This window comes from Colletotrichum lupini, chromosome 2, assembly GCF_023278565.1.
Source record: "Colletotrichum lupini chromosome 2, complete sequence".
Taxonomy (NCBI): Eukaryota; Fungi; Ascomycota; class Sordariomycetes; order Glomerellales; family Glomerellaceae; genus Colletotrichum; species Colletotrichum lupini.
The window spans coordinates 370,437-392,017 of record NC_064675.1 but is presented as its reverse complement, the minus strand read 5'-3'; the positions used below and the strand labels follow the sequence as shown (position 1 = coordinate 392,017).

General features: G+C 33.9%; 4 protein-coding genes across 4 annotated transcripts; 3 read left to right on the top strand and 1 right to left on the bottom strand.

Annotated features, from left to right (window-relative positions):
- Window positions 1–7,691: 7,691 nt before the first annotated feature.
- On the bottom strand, window positions 7,692–8,561 carry CLUP02_02500 (dienelactone hydrolase; the record flags this gene model as incomplete). The annotated part of the gene is made up of 4 exons (XM_049281532.1): window positions 7,692–7,738; window positions 7,821–8,173; window positions 8,249–8,366; window positions 8,426–8,561. 4 exons carry the CDS (start codon window positions 8,559–8,561, stop codon window positions 7,692–7,694), a joined length of 654 nt encoding a protein of 217 aa, XP_049138675.1.
- Window positions 8,562–9,764: 1,203 nt separating this feature from the next.
- Window positions 9,765–10,814, top strand: CLUP02_02499 (uncharacterized protein; the record flags this gene model as incomplete). Its single annotated transcript, XM_049281531.1, has 1 exon — window positions 9,765–10,814. One exon carries the CDS (start codon window positions 9,765–9,767, stop codon window positions 10,812–10,814), a length of 1,050 nt encoding a protein of 349 aa, XP_049138674.1.
- Window positions 10,815–19,286: 8,472 nt separating this feature from the next.
- On the top strand, window positions 19,287–20,482 carry CLUP02_02498 (uncharacterized protein; the record flags this gene model as incomplete). Its single annotated transcript, XM_049281530.1, has 4 exons — window positions 19,287–19,487; window positions 19,542–19,678; window positions 19,742–20,091; window positions 20,205–20,482. 4 exons carry the CDS (start codon window positions 19,287–19,289, stop codon window positions 20,480–20,482), a joined length of 966 nt encoding a protein of 321 aa, XP_049138673.1.
- Window positions 20,483–20,544: 62 nt separating this feature from the next.
- On the top strand, window positions 20,545–20,710 carry CLUP02_02497 (uncharacterized protein; the record flags this gene model as incomplete). Its single annotated transcript, XM_049281529.1, has 2 exons — window positions 20,545–20,555; window positions 20,605–20,710. 2 exons carry the CDS (start codon window positions 20,545–20,547, stop codon window positions 20,708–20,710), a joined length of 117 nt encoding a protein of 38 aa, XP_049138672.1.
- Between the last annotated feature and the right edge of the window lie 871 nt (window positions 20,711–21,581).

The following is a 21,581-nucleotide window of genomic DNA, read 5'->3' as shown; positions in this document are numbered from 1 at the left end:
TCAACAACCGAGCGTCGTGACAAGCATCGCCGATAAGCATCACCCAGGATTGAGAGCCTACTCTTGCAAGAAGTCCAAGATGTCCAGGCAAGTGGCCTGGCAAATCGACAGCAAACAAGGAACCATCGTCGCTTCCCCCAATATCCAGTATTCTCAATCCCTCCAAATTCTTCTAACCATTTGTGAATCCTGCTGCGTCTACGTGTTCCCTGGGGCCCGTGATCTCTTCAACCCTGAGGCCGTCGAAAAGATCAGACTGGAAATTGGAATGAGACTGTTAGTATCCCTATTACAGGGTAGTTAGTTCGAACCGTAGTTGACGAAGAGATTAATTGAACTATTTGAATATTTGCGTCGTAAGTATAAAAAAGAGGTTCTAACCGTAGGTTAAGCTAGCTACGATAATTATAAATAAGGCCCCTAATTAGCCCCTACGTAGTTAGCTATATGCCGTAGTTAAATTAAACTTCTAATCTAATACTAACTTTTTTTTTCTTTTATCGATTTAACTACTACGGTTAGAGGTATAATTCGACCTTAGGCCCGTTTACTAAGTTATTTCCTTTTTCCCCTTTTCTTTACTCTTTTTATATAACCTATCCCTCTATTTATATAATAACTTTTCTATTACTTACGAATTACTTTAATCCCTTATTTAGTATTACTTTTATATAAGCGTTTACGAGGTTATTTTTATTATTAATCTAATAAATCTCGAGTATCTCGCGCCTTTCGTACGATTACCTAAGGGCTATAATATTAATTATAAGCATCTTTTCCTTCGTTATTCCTAATTTAACGAGGTATTTATATAATAAGTAAGAATTAGTATATATAACTATTAAAATAGGTAAAAAGCTAATTCGATTAATAATCTTCCTTAGTGTTATTAAAATCGCGTAGGAGAGGTTAATACTATTAACTATATTATAAACCTCCGATACTAATATACTTCTCGTTACCTACTTATTTTTAATTAATAAGTAATAGATTATATTACTATATATAATAAATTCGCTCTTATTTATACTCTCGTTAGCTAGGATAATAATATACCTTAATTACGAAATAAAGTCGTTATTATTTATAAATAACTTATTAATAAAGACGTAGAGCTTACTAGTCGTAAGGTCGATTAGGTAATAAACGAGACTTTAATCGAGATTCGTTTATTACTACTTAAGCTATTTATTAAGTACTTTAATATCTTATTTAGTTAGATCTATAGCTTACGCTACCCTAGCGTAGTTAAAAGTTATTTTAAGTTAATAAATACTTATAATATATACCCCTCGCGCGAGCTTAGCTTTATACCGCTTTTTAATATTAATTACGTTTAGATTTATAAAGTTAATCTTCTCGCCCTACCCCTTTTATTAAAAAACGACGGTTTCCCTTTTAATTATAAAAATCCTATTATTAAATACTAAGGGGGTATTTATTATAAAGACCTTTTTTAGCTTTGTTATAAAGCCCGCTTTTTAAAGCTCCTTATCCTCTCTTTTTATAAGGTTAATATTAAATAAGCTTAATATATCGTCGGTCTATATTCCGATAATCCTAAATTAGTTACCTTTATATTTTATAATTAGTAAGTACGGGTCGTATATAAAGGTAATTATTAATAGTTAATTAATATAAAAATCGTAATAAGTAGCTTATTAATAAGTACCTAATTCTGCGAGCTTATATAGTAGCTTAAGTACTTTAATAATCGTGCCTTTTAGGTACTTATTAGCTATTTCCTTTAGTAAATAGGCTAGGATTTTCTTTATAAGCCCTATAGCCGATTAGGTATAAGCCTAGGTAATATTATAGCTCTAAATCTCGTATCCCTTTTTTTATAATAATACTATTAGTACTATTATTAATCGTTAGTTATAGCGCTATATAATAAGCGATTATATAAGTAGCGTCGCTTTTTTAACGTTATTATACCCTTAAATTACGTATCTAGACTTCTTATATAGCTAGGGTATTTCTTTTTTCTTTAATTTTATAAACTATTTATAATTTAAATATATAGAGGTTTATATATTTTTCTAGGTCGTATAAGATAAATTAATAAACCCCTTAATTACGAAGAGTATTTACTTTGATAAGATCTAATCCCTTATACGGCTTTTTAATAATTATAATTACGCTTTCTTTACGTAGTTTAACCGCTAGCTCGAAATCGGCTTTTTTTATTATTATATAAAAGGTATTAATTACCTCGTTACTAGTAATAAATTACCGCGTTAGGGCTTACTATTGTTATTTTCTATAACGTCTCGCTAGTAATATTAGTGCCCTTTTAGTAATTTCCTTTTCCTCGTCGTTTATTAGTATTATTACGACGATTTCGTTAAGGATAATTTCTTATACCTCTACTACGGGTTATATAGTTTCCCCTAGCTCTTTTTCTTTTTATAAGTTAGAAATTACCTCGTTAGGATCTATATAGTACGGTTTAATTACTATAATTAATACTTTAAGTAGCTAGTTATAATTTCTCGTAACTATATAAGAGCGCTCGTTAATAAAAATTAACTTATATAGCCCAGCCTATTATTAAGTAATTTTGCGCTATACTCGTATATTCGAATTTAGTAATATATCTAAATTATCCCCTATATTGGGCCTATTATGTATAGTAATTACCTCGTTAATTTACCTTTTTATACTTACCTCGCGCAGTGCTTATATTATTTTTTTAATTACTTAGGCTTATTAGCTTATACTTAGTAATATTAGCGAGGCTAAGGTCGTTTTTAAATATACTCTAAATACTAATAGCGTTAGTATAAGTCTATTAGGCCTTATAGTATCGTTATAATATTTAAGTACTAACTAGAGGTATTCGTTATTAGTAAAATCCGGATTTTCCTTTTTAATAATTCTAAACGCCCTTTTTAACTATTAGTATGCCCTTTTTACCTTTTTAATATTATAGTACGCTTTAATAAGTACGACTTTTAGCTATATACCGTAGGCCGTCGTATTATCCCTAAATTCTATTAATTTAAAGCTAGTACTAGCGTTAGTTCTAATACTATCTAGCAGTCTTTAGTATATATCGATCCAGCTTTTTTATAGGGCTACTTATACTATGTTTACTTATAAATCCTAGAGGAATTGCCCTATTCAAAAGGATATAGCTACGTCGATTATATATAATACTAGCTAACTATTTAAGTAGAAAATATCGACGACGATTTCTTAGTTAAAACTAAGCTTATTACGCAATTTAAACTTAAATCTGCGTAGGCTCTATATATTTATTTAGTATTAATAATATACTTTCGTTAACTACTCTAGCGCCCCTATTTCGATATTATTATTATTTAATTATTTTAAAAAGTTATATAGCCTCGTAACTAACGGGTGCCCGAATCTTTAATATAGTTTTCTAAGCTCACTTTTCGTTAAATAATTAATTAACTTCGTGTTATTAGTGAGCTTTATAAACGTATACCCCTATTATTATTTAACTATTTTAAAGTACTTATTATTAGAGATTCTATTCTTCGTATTATTAAATATAATACTTAGTCGATTTATATTTTTTAAATATAAGAGAAATAGGGTATTAACGGGTAAAATATAGAAAGTTATCGTTCCGAAGTACGTTTCTATTTTTATTATACTTAGGGCGATAATTTCCTTACCTAGGCCGAAACTAATCCTCGTAATACTTATTATTAACGTATTAAGTATTACTAACGTAATTTTTTATAGCGCTTAGAATTACCCTTTTTCTTTAGTTAATTATTACGATACCTTAGTATTTAGGATAATCTTATAGAAATTATTTAGGCCGTACCTTTTACTTATATAAAATATTTATACGAGCTTAGTATTCGAGGGATCTAAGTAGTATAAAAAGGACCCCTTTAGCTACCCCTAGATTTACTTAGTACTATATTCTTTTTTTTTAAATATTAAAAAGGATAGCGTCTTCTTTTTAATCGTTAAGAGAATAAGCTTTAGCCCTATTAAATTCGCCCTTTTAACTACCTCTATATTCGTTATTTAAAAGACCTTCCCTTACTATTTATAAATAAAAGCCTACTTATTAAAAGCTTTTATTACTTCTTATTCGTTTAGCTTTATATATTTTCTAAAAGCTAACGGGGTAAAAAAAGAGTAGTTAATATTATTAATTTCGTCGTAATTTAATTTATTAATATAGGGGGTAAGATCTTCTTTATTTTCCGAATTTCTTATAGGGGGTATATACTTTAAGCCGCTACTTTAGCTACCGTCGCTAAGTTCTATACCCCCGGATCTACTTTTATATATAATAAAGAATTAGTTAAACTAACGAGGGCTAGTTTTTTACCATTTACTACCCTTAACTTTTTATACTATTTATATAATTTAATACGCTCTTTTTCGGAGTAGTTATTTAATTAATATTTATCCTTTTTATAAACATAATATTACCTCTTTTATTACCCTACCTATAAGTTAAATTTCTACCTATTTAATAAATCTAGGCCTCTTTATTAATAATTACCGTATCTAGCCTCTTTTCCTTTTTTATTATACGTTCGATTAACTTAATATTATTAATAAGGGCCGTTATATACTTAGAAGTAGGTTTAGTATGGTATTCTTATTTTAATATTAAAATTAAATCTTAGCCTCGAGTAGAGCGTTTCGTAATCTTTAGGTACTTAGTATAAGGTTATTTTTACCTCTAGTATACGCTAAATTATAGTATAAAAATATCCGACTTTTTACTTATTTATCCCCTTATTTAGCTAGGTTTTTACTAGCTTATTAATTCGATCGATAAGCTCTTTAAAGATCTCTATTTACGATTTACCCTCTATTATCCTAGTTATAAATATAAAAAAAATTGCTCGTAGCTTAGATAGGAGCTCTAGGTTCTTATTATAAGTCTTAAAGCGGCTTTAGATTATATTAATTATATTAAAAAAGTCGTTTCGATCGAGATTACGTACCGCTTTATAATAATAATTAGAGGCTTTACTTATGAGTACGATATTAATTACTAAATAGTACTAATATTCCCTAATTCCGATTTTTTTATAATAATTATAAAATATCGTTAGGGTTTTTTATAAGACCTTATACTTCCCCCTAGAGTATAATTTCTTTTTTAAAAAGATCTTTCTAAGGTTTATAAATTACCTCGTATTTATTGTTAAATTTTTAGTATTTATATATAATCCCTACGTTACTACGTATTATTAATAACTTCGGGTCGTCTACTTCCTTTCTTATTAACTAATTAGTACTGAATTTTATATTAATAATAATAACGAGTTATAAATCGAAATAAGTAAAATTATTAATTATCGTACTTTTAATATTATATTTTACCCTAGTATATCCTTTTATAATAATAAATTTCCGTTAGTAATTATAGGGAGGAAATCTAGGTCGTTTACTCTTTTTCTAAATTTATTAAAGTAATTATACGCTCTATTAACCTATACCTAGTTCTATAATACAAATTCCTCTTCTATAATTATCGCTATTAGTATTTTATATAGCTTTTATAATTATAATTACGCTAATAATACCCCTCGCTTATAAAAGAATTTATTAATTACTTTTATAATTCCTAGGCTTGCGCTCGCGAACTATTCGTTTAGCTAATAACTAAGGTCGTTTATAATTTCGTAAAATAGGGGTTACCCTTATAGCCCCTTTTTTTTATAAACCTTAGTTAAATAGATTAATACTACGTTAATTTACTTATTATTAACCTAATTTACGATTCTATATATTTATATCCCTTAATAATCCGGGTTAATATTTACTTATTTATAAGGGATTAAGATTTTATTTAAAATCGGGTTTTATTCTCTTCTTTTTTACCCTAACTTACTAAGAGTCGTACTCTAGCTTATACCCGTATTAGTAATTATTAGCGTATTTAATTTTAATAAGGATATATTTCATCCGCGCGCTAGTTATAATAAATCCGTACTTTTACTACTTAACGAATTTATTAAAGTCTAAGAGATTCCCGCTTCTTTTTATTATCTCGCTACTACTCTCGTTTTTATTATTTTTAATAATTACTACTACCTTTTTAAATCGCTAGTTATTATACTTATTAAAATCCTCTTTTTTATTTAATATAAAAAGGTAAGTTTTAATAGTTCCTTTTTATAATAGTAATAGTAAACGTTTATATTACTATAAAAAGATATAGTAATTAATCTCGGGATCTTTATTAGTTACCGATTTCCGCTATCCCGTATACTTCTAACCTCCTAAGCCTCGTACTTTTTATAATCTCTAAATAGCTTCTTTTTTTAACTTACCTTTTTTAGGGTAGTATTTTATAAAAATAGTTAAAAAATAGACGCCGGGCGGCTCGTAAAAAAGCTATATAGGCTATTAAGAACTATATAGGCTATTAAGTACGGTTAATAAAGTTAAGCCCTCTTTTTTATAAAATCGTAGATTTTAAAAACTTACTAAAAATACTTACTTATAACTTATATATAATAGGGTTAAATACTTTAAAAATCTTATCTTTTATAGCTTTTTAGTACCCTATTTTATATTTTTTAAGTAGTCTTTTTCGTAACTTAATTATAGTTAGGTAATTATTACGTATTAGTAATCCCTTTTATTACTTAGTTAATTTTTTAAAATTAATAATCTCGCGCTAAGAGCTAGTATAAAAAGAAGCCCTTTAGTAGCCCTCTAGAGGATTCTTTTTTTTTTCTCTTAGATCCTCGTCTTTTTAGCTTTTTTTTAAGTTAATAATAACTTTAATAAGAGGTTATAAGACTACTTTAGGGTAGCCGCTTTTTTCTTAAGTTAATCTCCGAGATTTATAATATTTCTAATTTAATATTATTAGGATTTTTAAATCCCCTCTTCCCTTATTAAACCGTCTTTTATATTATATTCTTAAGTAATACTTAGGGAGTAGTTAAGGAAGCTATAAAGAGGTTATTTAAATCGCGGGCTTAAGGTCGTACTTATAAGATCCTCGTAATAATAAACTTTTTTATATATTATAAATCTCTTAGCTTAATAACTCCTATAAGGTTACCTTTATTACTAAATAAAAATATTTATATTTAAAAATCCCCTTTTTTAATTACGTAGTGCTCTTTTATATTATATTATTAAGCTCGTTTATTATACCAATTAATTAAGTAAATAGTCGTTACGTAAGTATTTTTTTTTATTAATTTAACTAATCAATTTTTAATTACGGGCTAGCTATAAAAAAGTCGTTTAGTAAAAAAGCTACTCGGGGCGATAGTAAAAAGCTAGTTACTTAAGCGATTCCGTTAATTAACGTAATTTAACGTAGTAAACGTTAACTTCTCGTAAGTAATAAAGGGCTATAATTACTTAATTCCGTACAGTATTTAAGAATTACCTCCTTTTTTATTTATTTTTATAAAATTAATTAATACGAATCTCCTATCTTATACGGTATTAAGAGGTCGTCTTTTTTACATAGCGAGATACTTTACTAATTTATAATAATAGAATTTAATTATTAATTAATATTAATATTTTTATTATAAAGTAGTTAGTTCGAACCGTAGTTAATAAAGAGATTAATTAAACTATATAAATATTTATATAATAAGTATAAAAAAGAGGTTCTAACCGTAGGTTAGGCTAGCTATAATAATTATAAATAGGGCCCCTAATTGGCCCCTGCGCAGTCGGCTGTATGCCGCGGTTAAATTGGACTTCTAATCCGATACCACCCTTCTCTTTGTTAACATACCAGTATCCCCCTCTGTGCGGCGTAAAAGTTAGTCTCGTAAGACGCACCGAACTCATGAGGGAGGGAGATGTATAATTCCTGGAATAGAGCTTACCGGCCACGGCCAGACTTGCAGGTCCTTTAATAGCCTTGATTTCGTCGTCGCCAAGTGCGCTTGGATGTGCAGCAAACCCAACCTGCACTCCCTTGTTGTCGGGAAGCCCGAGTGCTCGGAAGACATATCGCCCACCGAAACAATACCCGGCCGATGCAATATGACGGACGCCCATTTGCTCTCGCATGTAGGTGATGGCTTTCTCGACTTTGGGGTTTGTGACGCTAGGTCCATGTGACTTGAAAAACTCGCTCGCGTTGAACCCTGACATAGACCCTTCGGTTCTTGGCTTGCCGTCCATCAAGTCTGGGGCAACAGTGATGTAGCCAGCGCGGGCAAAGCTGTCGGCGAGACTTTGAGATGGTCAGTCATCACTAGAAAGTATAAAGCTAGGCTGAAGAAGAATCATGCATCCTCGGTCTACTCACAGCATGTTCTCCGTCGACTGGATCCCAAAAACGTCAGGCAGCATGAGAACTCCAAATTGTCGCATCGGATCTGGCCCTTTTTCGCTCTTATTGCGCGGCATCGAGACGTAGAGGTCAACTGTTTTTGTCAATATACGATACTTAAGCACGATGTTCAGTCATAGAATAGTCACTTACGGCCATTAAAAGGCACAACTTTCCCAACCGGGGTGCCGGCAAATGCCAAGATGGACAAGTCAGCGACGTATGAGCTCCTACTTTCCGCCAGGCACATCAACCCCAGGAATGCAGAGACAGCACAGAGGTATCGCATCGTGGCAAGCTATTTGAACCAAATAACTGCTCTAAGAGAGGCAAATATGTTGGAGTGTGTCCTGGGGAAGGTTGAGTATTTTAACGTGCCAAAACATGCGTACCATGGGATGTAGACTCTCCCTCGAGGCACCGTACCTGCATCGAGACTGCCTCATAAAGGAAGCTTAACTCCAAATTGGCTCGGGATCCGAAGAACATCATGCCGAGAGTGTTGAACTTGGAGGGTGTGGCAAGCTGCCGACACGCAGCAAACTTCCGCCAATCTAGTATCTAGCGCCAACTACGAGGTGCTCGCTCCCACCAATTTTTTGTTTTATCTGATCAAAAGACAAGACGACCGGAGATCAAGTAAGGTGAGCCAATCAGCTTCTCAGATGTCCATCTCGTACATGGCCGGTGCTGTGCTCTCTGGAGCGTTTCGGGGTCGTCTCAGTCAAAGCTTGATGAGATGAAACGAACATTTCCTCTATCGGCGGCGGAGAGAAACTATCGAAAGAATCATTTTGTCTTCCTCTTTTTAAACAAGCAATAGATTATATGAAATGATCATAAGAGACTATTCTATGCTATTGTCTTTGATGCTTTCGATCTCATAGAATTGCAAACTTCCGTCGCATGCCCCCTTCAACCACATCGGTGTTGATGTTCAAGTCAATTCGTGTCTGTTGGCCCACCTCGACAACTTCGAAGCTTGTAGGCCTTCCCGGAAGAATCGATTGGAAAATCTACGAGGTCTTGGTGGACAATTCTGCATTTCTCTCAATGTCCACCGCTGTTTGCCGCTTATCGGTCTTCGAAATGAAGAACGATTTGGCCCGACAATACAAGTGTGAGATGAGATTGAGGTTGCGGGCTCTTGACCCAAACCCTATGGCACCGCCCCTGATGCTTAACTACGAGGCTCTTCTAAACGAATTATCTAATGAGAAGGCGATCAAAATGACCTAGCATAAGCACCCGCGGCGCCATGGGGTAGGAATACGTGTAGGCTCAAGCGGTTGATCCATCCCCGCCCCCACATCCGCTGGGTTCTGACATAGGTTGTCCGCCAACGAGGGCCCAATGTGGGGTATTTACGAGTCTTGAACTCGAGCAGCGACTAATTTTGAACCATATTGAAAAGATATTACTTGAATCTATGTCTCCTGCCCGATGAATACACGTAGATCATAGCAGCATCACGAGCAATATTATTTACAACATGTCATCCTCCAATCCTGACGAAGGCCACGCTCTTAAACGTGGAACTGCACAATACGAAGAAGCACGGAATTTCTACTTCAATAGAGAAGAGACTGACAGATATCCGACTGAGATACATGTGGCAAAGACCTCTCAGGATGTCGTCGAAGCACTTCGCAGGGCCAGAGAGCTAAAGGTCTCAGTCGGCATTCGATCTGGAGGACACCTCCCTTCCAAACCCTCCTTAGTCCATAACGGAGTTCTTATCGACGTCAGCAACATCAATCACCACGTCAAATATGATGAAGTCACTGAGGAGGTCGAGGTGGGCCCCGGCATTCGCGTTTATGAAGCCTGGAAGGCTACAGACGCAGTCGGCAGATTCTTTCCTTTTGGGCATGCGCCTGACGTAGCACTAGGAGGTTTCTGTCTAGCAGGCGGGCAAGGTCTCTTCATGAGAGCATGGGGAGCTACTATTACAGAATGGATTGTTCGACTGGAGATTGTTGTTCCGGATGGTAGAGTATTGATAGCAAGCCGGACGGAAAACGCAGACCTCTTCTGGGCTGCTCGAGGCGGCGGGCAAGCGTTCTTTGGAGTTGTGACCCGAATCTGGAGTCGGACTATACCAAAGAAACGACTATTCTGGCGATCTACAACATTCACTATTGACGATAAGTTCGAAAACTTAATCACATTTGCTTTCGAACGAAATGACGCTATGCCAAGAAAGTTTACCGAGTCGGCCATCTGCGTACTTCACCCGGAGTTGTTTGACAGTGAAGCGGCGGAAGTTGTTCCCGAATCATCACCTTTAGTAATGGCTATCAATGTTTGCGCTTACGCCGATACTTTGGCCGAGGCTGCTGCAATGTTAGAAGTCTGGGACGTAGTCCCTGAGAACATCAAAGGCTGCCTTACTGAGGAAAAGGTCACGGTAGAAGCGAGCGGGGAGGAGTTTTTAGAGCTTCAGCGACAGATCAATCCCGAATCACCGGGCCAGAAATGGGGAATCAACAGTATCTGTTGGTATCCCTATTACAGGGTAGTTAGTTCGAGCCGTAGTTGACGAAGAGATTAATTGAACTATATAAATATTTACGTAGTAGGTGTAAAAAGGAGGTTCTAACTATAAGTTAGGCTAGCTATAATAATTATAAATAGGGCCCTTAATTAGCCCCTGCGCAGTCGGCTATATACCGTAGTTAAATTAGATTTTTAATTTAATACTAACTTTTTCTTTCTTTTATTAATTTAACCACTATAGTTAGAAATATAATTTAACCTAGGGCCCGTCTACTAAGTCGTCTCCTTTTCCCCCTTTTCTTTACTCTTTTTATATAACCTATCCTTTTATTTATATAATAACTTTTCCGCTACTTACGAATTACTCTAATCCCTTATTTAGTACTACTTTTATAAAAGCGTTTACGAGGTTATCTTTATTATTAATCTAACGGATCTTAAGTATCTCGCGCTTTTTATATAATTACCTAAGGGTTATAATATTAATTATAAGCCTCTTTTCCTTCGTCGTTCTTAATTTAACGAGGTATTTATATAGTAAGTAGGAATTAGTATAGATAACCGTTAGAATAAGTAGAAGGCTAATTCGATCGGTAATCTTCCTTAGCGTTATTAAAATTGCATAAGAAAAGTTAATACTATTAACTATACTATAAACCTCTAACGCTAATATACTTCTCATTACCCGCTTATTTTTAGTTAATAAGTAATAGATTATATTACTATATATAGTAAATTCGCTCTTACCTATACTCTTATTAACTAAGATAATAATATACCCTAATTATAAAGTAAGGTCGTTATTATTTATAAATAACTTATTAACGAAGACGTAGAGCTTACTAATTATAAGGTCGATTAAGTAATAAACGAGACCTTAATCGAGATTTATTTATTATTATTTAAGCCGCTTATTAAGTACTTTAATATCTCATTGAGTTAGATTTATAGCTTATACTACCCTAGTATAATTAAAAGTTATTTTAAGCTAATAAATACTTATAATATATACCCCTCGCATAAGCTTAACTTTATATTACTTCTTAACGTTAATTACGTTTAAATTAACGAGGTTAATCTTCTCGCCCTACCCCTTTTATTAAAAAACGACGGTTTCCCCTTCGATTATAAAAATCCTATTATTAAATACTAAGGGGGTATTTATTATAAAGACCTCTTTTAGCTTTACTACGAAGCCTACTTTTTAAAGCTCTTTATTCTCTTTCTTTATAAAGTTAATATTAAATAAGCTTAATATATTATTAGTTTATATTCTAACGATCCTAAATTAGTTATTTTTATATTCCGTAACTAGTGAGCACGGGTCGTATATAGAGGTAATTATTAATAGTTAATTAATATAAAAATTATAATAAGTAGCCTATTAATAAGTACCCGATTCTACGAGCCTATATAGTAACTTAAGTACTTTAATAATCGTGCTTTCTAAGTACTTACTAACTATTTCCTTTAGTAAATAGGCTAGGATTTTCCTTATAAGCCCTGTGGCCGATTAGGTATATACCTAGGTAATATCACGGCTCTAAATCTTATATCCCTTCTTCTATAGCGATATTATTAGTACTATTATTAATCGTTAGCTATAGCGCTATATAATAGGTAATTATATAAGTAGCGTCGCCTTTTTAACGTCGCCGTACCCCTAGATTACGTATTTAGACTTCTCATATAGCTAGGGTATTCCTTTCTTTTTAATTTTACGAACTATTCGTAATTTAAATATGCGGAGGTTTATATATTTTTCTAAGTCGTATAGGATAAATTAATAAACCCCTCGATCGTAAAGAGTATCTATTTCGATAAGATCTAATTCCTTATACAGCTTTTTAATAGTTATAATTATGCCTTTTTTACGTAGTTTAACTATTAGCTCGAAATCGGCTTTCTTTTTTACTATATAAAAGGTGTTAATTACCTCGTTGCTAATAATAAATTACCGCGTTAGGGCTTGCTATCGTAGTTTTTTATAACGTCTTACCGGTAGTATTAGTGCCCTTTTAGTAATTTCCTCTTCCTCGTTATTTATTAATACTACTACGACGATTTTATTAAGGATAATTTCCTATACCTCTACCGCAGGTTATATAGTTTCCCCTAGCTCTTCTTTTTTTTATAAGTTAGAAATTACCTCGTTAAGATCTATATAGTACGGTCTAACTACTATAATTAATACTTTAAGAGGCTAGTTACGATCTCTCGTAACTATATAAGAGCGCTCGTTAACGGAAATTAACTTATATAGCCCAGCCTATTATTAAGTAATTTCGCGCTATACTTATATATCCGAATTTAGTAGTATATTTAAATTATCCTTTATATTAGGCCTATTGCGCGTAGTAATTACTTTATTAACTTACTTTTTTATACTTACTTCGCGCAATACCTATATTACTTTTTTAACTACTTAAGCTCGTCAGCTTACGCTTAGTAATAGGAGCGAGGCTAAGGTCGTTTTTAAATATGCTCTAAATACTAATAGCGTTAGTATAAGTCCGTTAGGCCTTATAGTATCGTTATAGTATTTAAGTACTATCTAGAGGCATTTATTATTAATAAAATCCGGATTTTCCTCTTTAATAATTCTAAACGCCCTTTTTAACTACTAATATACCCTTTTTACCTTTCTAATACTATAATACGCTTTAATAAGTACGACTTTTAGCTATATACCGTGGGCCGTCGTATTATCCCTAAATTCTACTAACTTAAAGCTAGTACTAGCGTTAGTTTTAATACTATCTAGCGGTCCTTAGTATATATTAATCTAGCTTTTTTATAAGGCTACCTATACTATTTTATTTATAAATCCTAAAGGAATTGCCCTACTTAGAAAGATATAGTTACGTTAATTATATATAGTACTAGTCGACTATTTAAATAGAAAATATTAACGACGATTTCTTAATTAAAGTTAAGCTTATTATATAATTTAAACTTAAATTTACGTAGGCTCTGCGCATTTATTTAGTATTAGTAATATACTTTCGTTAACTACTCTAGCGCCCCTATTTCGATATTATTATTACTTAATTACTTTAGGAGGTTATATAGCCTCGTAACTAACGGGTACCCGAATCTCTAGTATAGTTTTCTAAGCTCACTTTCCGTTAAGTAATTAATTAACTTCGTATTATTAATAAGCTTTATAAATATATACCCCTATCGTCGTTTAATTATTTCGAAGTACTTGCTACTAAAGATTCTATTCCTCGTATTATTAAATATAATACCTAGTTAATCTATATCTTTTAAATATAAGAGAAATAGGGTATTAATAAGTAAAATATAAAAGGTTATCGTTCCGAAGTGTGTTTTTACTTCCGCTATACCTAGGGCGATAATTTCCTTACTTAGGCTAAAACTAATCCTTATAATACCCGCTATTAATATATTAAGCATTACTAGCGCGATCTTTTATAGTGCTTAGAATTACCCTTTTCCTTTAGTTAATTATTATAATACCTTAATATTTAGGATAATTTTATAAAAATCGTCTAGGCCGTACTTTTTACTTATATAAAATACCTATACGAGCTTAGTATTCGAGGGATCTAAGTAGTATAAAAAGGACCCCTCTAGTTACCCTTAGATTTACTTAGTACTATATTCCTTTTTTTTAAATATCGAGAGAAATAGCGTCTTCTCTTTAATCGTTGAGAAAATAGGCTTCGGCCCTATTAGATTCGCCCTTTTAACTACCTCCGTATCCGTCGTCTAAGGGACCTTCTCTTATTATTTATAAATAAAAGCCTACTTATTAAGAGCTTTTATTACTCTCTATTTATTTAGCCTCGTATATCCTTTAGAGGCTAACGGGGCAAAAAAAGAGTAGTTAATATTATTAATTTCGTTATAATCTAATTCGTTAATATAGGGGGTAAGATCTTCCTTATCTTCCGAATCTTTTATAGGAAGTATATACTTTAGGCCACTACTTTAGCTACTATTACTAAGTTCCGTACCCCCGGATCTGCCCTTATATATAACGAGGAATTAGTTAAACTAACGAGGGCTAGTTTTACTATCTATTACCCTTAACCTTTTATACTATTTATATAATTTAATACGCTCCTCCTTAAAGTAGTTACTTAATTAATATCTATCCTTTTTATAAATATAATATTACTTTTTTTATTACCTTACTCGTAAGTTAAATCTCTACCTATTTAATAAATTTAGGCCTCTTTATTAATAATTACCGTATCTAGCCTCTTTTCTTTTTTTATTATACGTTCAATTAACTTAATATTATTAATAAGGGCCGTCGTATACTTAAAAATAGGTTTAGCGCAGTATTCTTATCTTAATATTAAAACTAGATCTTAGCCTTAAGTAGAGCGTCTCGTAATCTTTAAGTACTTAGTAAAGTATTATTTTTACCTCTAGTATACGCTAAATTATAATATAAAAATATCTAACTTTCCGCTTATTTATCCCCTTATTTAACTAGGTTTTCGCTAACTTATTAATTCGATCGATAAGCTCTTCGAGGATCTCTATTCGCAATTTACCCTCTATTATCCTAGCTATAAATATAAAAAAATCGCTCGTAGCTTAGATAGGAGCTCTAGGTTCCTATCGTAGGTCTCGAAGCGGCTTTAAATTACGTTAATTATATTAAAAAAGTCGTTTTAATTAAAATTACGTATTGCTTTATAGTAATAATTAGAGGCTTTGCTTACGAGTACGATATTAATTACCGAATAGTACTAGTGTTCCCTAATTCCGACTTTTTTATAATAATCGTAAAATATTATTAGGGTTTTTTATAAAACCTCATACTTCCCCCTAGAGTATAATTTCTCTTTTAAGAAGATCTTTTTAAGGTTTATAAATTACCTCGTATTCGCCGCTAGATTTTTAATATTTATATACGATCCCTACGTCGCTACGTACTATTAATAACTTCGGGTCGTCTACCTCTTTTTTTATTAACTAATTAGCGCCGAATTTCGTATTAATAATAATAATAAGTTATAAATCGAAATAAGTAGAATTATTAATTATCGTACTTTTAGTACTATATTTTACCCTAGTATATCCTTTTATAATAATAAATTTCCCTTAGTAATTATAAAGAGGAAATCTAAGTTATTTACCCTTTTTTTAAATTTATTAAAGCGATTATACGCTCTATTAACCTATACTTAGTTCTATAGCACGAATTCCTTTTCTATAATTATTACTATTAATATTTCGTATAGCTCTCGTAATTATAATTACGTTAGTAATACTCCTCGCTTATAAAGGAATTTATTAACTATTTTTATAATTCTTAGGCTTATGCTTATAAACTATTCGTTTAGTTAGTAACTAAGGTCGTTTACGATTTCGTAAAATAGGGGTTACCCTTATAGCCCCTTTTTCTTATAAACCTTAGTTAAATAAATTAATACTGCGTTAATTTGCTTACCGTTAGGATAATCTACGATTTTATATATTTACGTCCCTTAATAATCCAGGTTAATATTTACTTATTTATAAGGGATTAGGATTCTATTTAGGATCGGGTTTCGTCCTCTTCTTTTTTACCCTAACTTACTAAGGGTCGTGCTCTAGCTTATACCCGTATTAGTAATTACTAGCGTATTTAATTTTAACGGGGATATATTTAATCTACATACTAGTTATAATAAATCCGTATTTTCGCTATTTAACGAATTTATTAAGGTCTAGGAGATTCCTACTTCCTCTTACCGTCTCGCTATTACTCTCGTTTTTATTATTTTTAATAATTCCTATTACCTTTCTAAATCGCTAGCTATTATACTTATTAAGATCCTCTTTTTTATTTAGTATAAAAAAGTAGGTTTTAGTAGTTCCTTTTAATAATAATAATAATAGACGTTTATATTACTATAAGAAGATATAATAATTATCCTAAGATCTTTATTAATTATTATTATCCTATATATTTCTAGCTTCCTAAGCCTCGTACTCTCTATAATTTCTAAATAGCTTCTTTAATTAATTTCTTAAAATTAATAATCTCGCGCCGGGAGCTAATATAAAAAAGAAGCCCTTTAGCGGCCTTTTAGAGGATGTTTTTCTTTTTTTTTTTAGATCCTCGTCTTTTTAGCCTTTTTTTAGGTTAATAATAACTTTAATAAGAGGTCGTAGGACTACTTTAAAGTAGCCGCCTTTTTTTTAGGTTAATATCCGAGATCCGTAATACTCTTAACTTAATACTATTAGGACCTCTAAATCCCTTCTTCCCTCGTTAAACTGTCCCCTATATTATATTCTTAAATAATACTTAGGGAGTAGTTAAGGGAGCTACGAGGAGGTTATTTAAATTACGGGCTTAAGGTTATACTTATAAGATCCTCGTAATAATAGACTTTTCCGTATATTATAAATCTCTTAGCTTAATAACTCCTATAAGGTTACTTTTATTACTAAATAAGAATATTTATATTTAGAAATTCCCTTTTTTAATCGCGCGGTGCTTTTTTATATTATATTATTAAGCTCGTTCGTCGCGCTAATTAATTAGGTAAGTAGTCGTTATATAAGTATTTCTTTTTACTAATTTAACTAGTTAATTTTTAATTACGGGCCGGGTATAGAAAAGTTATTTAACAAAAAAGCTATTCGGGGCGACGATAAAAGGCTAGTTACTTAAGTAATTTTATTAATTAACGTAGTTTAATATAGTAAACGTCGACCTCTTATAAGTAGTAAAGGGCTATAATTGCTCGATTCCGTACAGTATTTAAAAATCGCTTCCTTTTTTATTTACTTTTATAAAGTTAATTAATACGAATTTCCTATCCCGTACGGTATTAAGAGGTCGTCTTTTTTACATAGCGAGATACCTTACCGATTTATAATAATAAAATTTAATTACTAATTAGTATTAGTATCCCTATTATAAAGTAATTAGTTCGAACCGTAGTTAATAAAGAGATTAATTAAACTATATAAATATCTACGTAATAAGTATAAAAAGGAGGTTCTAACCGTAAGTTAGGCTAGCTACGATAATCGTAAATAGGGCCCCTAATTGGCCCCTGCGCAGTCGGCTATATGCCGCGGTCGAATTAGACTTCCAATCCGATAGTATCCTTAACTATCCTTCGGTGTCCCTTCTAAAGGTACGGAAAACCACCCTAAATTTCAAATGACAAACGCGATCCGATTCTAATTCACTACTAATTTGCGGTTTAGTTGATTGAGACTATCAAGCCCGCTATGTGCGAGTTGCTAACGAAGTCATCTTTTGGCTATATATATATCTGCGATACTATTAAACCAGATGAGAGAGATGCTGTCTTCAGTATTTGTTGGTATCCCTATTACAGGGTAATTGGTTCGAACCGTAGTTGACGAAGAGATCAATTGAACTATATGAATATCTGCGTAGGTGTAAAAAGGAGGTTCCAACCGTAGGTTGGGCTGGCTACGATAATCGTAAATAGGGCCCCCAATTGGCCCCTGCGCAGTCGGCTGTATGCCGCGGTCGAATTGGACTTCCAATCCGACAGTATTCCTCAGCAGTACTATATATCAACATTCAGTGGCTGGAAGGACCCTGCCCTTGTGTCCCGAGTACGAGAAACCATGCGGGCCTCGTACAAAAAGGCTGAAGCAGTTGCCTGTGGGATCTACAGTGCCGATTTTGACCAATCCAAGAACTCCTTGCATTCACCTGAGGTATGTGTTCTCTCCTTACTGAACCTAGCCGACAACACTGTTGACATCAAGGTGATTCCAGATCAAAGTATGGACGGATTCAGCTCGTGCTCGCTTCATGGAGATCCGAAGGCGGTGGGATCCTGATAGTCTGTTTACGGGATACAAGGGTTTCGATATCGACGCACAGGCGAAACCAGCTCTCTGAATATTCAGCTTCACATTTATCGGAATAGAATTCTGCAGTATGAAGATAAGTGAGACTAGATATTTATGTTCAAGAGGATTGAGAGTGTCTCATATCGCTCTCTGCTGAGGAAATATCTTCCCCGTGAGCCAGATGCTATCATAGGTCCAAGTACCTAGGACACGGCTGGGATTTATCTACCGACATGGACGCCTTTTACCACGCGGTAAAGCCGAAACGGCGGTGAGCAAACCGAAAGTCGAGAGGTAAGGGGTTGGAACATGGAACTATTGAGCAAACAAAGAGTGTGGCGGCAATAACCAATGTTTCACAAACAACCAGCTTAAGAAAATTAAAGCAACAAGCAATCAAGTAAGTGGATGATAATCCATGCAAATTCTTTCTTCGCCATGCAACAACATTGGCCATCCTGTGCTGCACCTCGCCATCCCAACGAGAGTGTTGAAATGAGGGCCTCAAATTGAGGAACAAGTGCCCTGGTGGCTATGTTTACATGCAAAATGTCACGCAAGACAATGCGGGGGAGCTTTGACGTGGAGGTAGCTTGATGCATTATTATATGAAGACAGGTCGCATCCGTTCTGGTCGCCTGATGGCTTGGGGTAACTACCAAGGAAATTTCGCGGCAAGACATACTCTCATCGAAACAACATGAAGGGCATCAAAACTCTTCCATTCTCGGGTAGTGCTGTCGAATTGACCTTACTTGATGGCGGAGGTCTCACTACAACAGACGACACAAAGATCCACGCAGATGGGCATGACAGGCCATATTTCCTCTACAACTGGTGTTTTTACATCCATCATAGAGCGTCAGGCCGCAAGATCCTTTGGGATCTTGGTATTAGTGATGTAAGTCGAGAGAATTAGACTGATATACAATACTCACGCTTTGACGTCCAACAGAACCGGCAAATGTATACCCCGTTCGTGTTGAATTACCACTGGACGAGCTGCAATCCAGTTGGACCACGTCGACGGCTTACAGAACAGTTGCAAGACATTGGTGTGAAGACTTCGGACATTGACACAGTGCTCTTCAGGTATTTCTATGGGCAAATCCAAGGACGTTTATTCGAATGCCAGGAGAATTAACCGGCCCGCAGTCACGCACATTGGGACCACTGTCGTCCGATCAAAGACGAATTCCCCAACGCCAAGGTCATCTTTGGCCGCGGGACAGCTTTACACTGCTCTCCAGGGCATATCCAGAATGACGAAATCCAGCCGATGGTTCAATGGGACTCTCGGATTTTCGGCGATGACAAATTTCGGACGGAAAATTTTCAAGAGCTCGAAGGCTCGTGGCAGTCCTGGGGACCATTCGAATCAGCACTGGATTATTTCGGAGATGGCAGTCTTTGGATCATCGAAGCCCCTGGACATATGGCAGGAAATCTCGCAGCATGCGCCTATTTAGAATCAGGCGAACGCATTGTCATGGCAAGTGACTGCTGTCATTCAAGGTCAGTGCATATCCGTCAACTATCGTCATCCTGAGGGATTCCACGCCGTCCTTCAAAGAGCCTCTTGCAATGGACTCATCTTCCGACCGTCACTGAACAACAGGCTTACTTCCGAGCAGGGATATTTTTCTTGGTCGCCGAGAAATCGCCAACGTCAAAATGGACGACGGATCCCGATTCTGCTTGCATGAAGATCTAGACAAAGCACTTGATACGATTTCCAGACTCAGAAAAGCAGCCGAGGAGTATGGGATGCACATTGCGATGGCCCATGATGCCGAGTTCATCAAGGATGGCAGCGATGCTGTGTTGATGTCAATCTTACACCCCATGTTTGATGACACTGTTCTGAACAGAATCAAAGCACATGGAAGGCCATAGAGCGTCGGGAACTAATTCTTCCTGGGCAGATAAGTAGTAGCTAAGAAACGATCCCTCACATCATGCTATTTGAGTAGTCGCTTGTGAAGTTGTGAGCTTTGGCCCCTGCCACTTCCCCGCAGTCTTCCCCAGCCTTTGCCAATATCAACCTCACTTAGCGGCTTCTGGGGTGCAGAAGGCGCCGTAAAGCTTGCTGGGTTCGCCCTCCCATCACTGCCGAATGTTTAGTGCATGAGATGTGACGCTAGGATGGGGCCTACGGCAGACTGCAAGAGGCACTCCGCCAAAACCGTTCTTTCTAATAGACCTACGGCCACCGTAAATTTTAGGCATTAATAGCGCGACTTTCTTATATATATAAATAAATATTATAATAAATCCCGTATATTATTACAAGGAATTACTTACGACTATAGGCAGTAGTAGTTATATAAGGGCGGTTATGCCGCCTAGCGAAAGTAGGGTAACTAGGGGGCATATCCTCCCTACTAATTTCCACTACTAATTAATTTCCTTTTCCTCTTAACTAACCTAATATTCCTTAAGTAAGGTAAGTAATCCGCTTACGCCCCTATAGTTACTTATTAGCGATTATATTTTACCTTATTATACTTTATACCCTTTTTTACTTTATTTTTATTATTATTACCTAATTATATACGCAATTATAAGTATAATATTCGCGATTTGCTAATTAGAAATATTAATTAAGTATAATTAGGCAATTTTATGCGCAATTACTAGTACAATTTTTATTAATTAGTAATTATACTTCTTTTTGGGCTAATGTACGCGCAATTATAAGTATAATTACGCGTATATACCTATTTATAATTTAATTCTTTTTATTTACTTTTTTCTTCAGTATTAACTATTTACGTATATATATTAATAATTTCGTATAAGATACTCCTTTTCTTAATAATTGCGTACGCTATATAATACTTATAATAAGCGCTTAATATAGCGTTCTAGCCCGTATTAAGGGTATATAGCTCCTAACGGTCCCCGTATACTAACCTACGTAGTACCCTAACGACTTTATATCTTATAAAATAACCTCTTACCTCCTTACTAATACGTATACCTCTATATAACA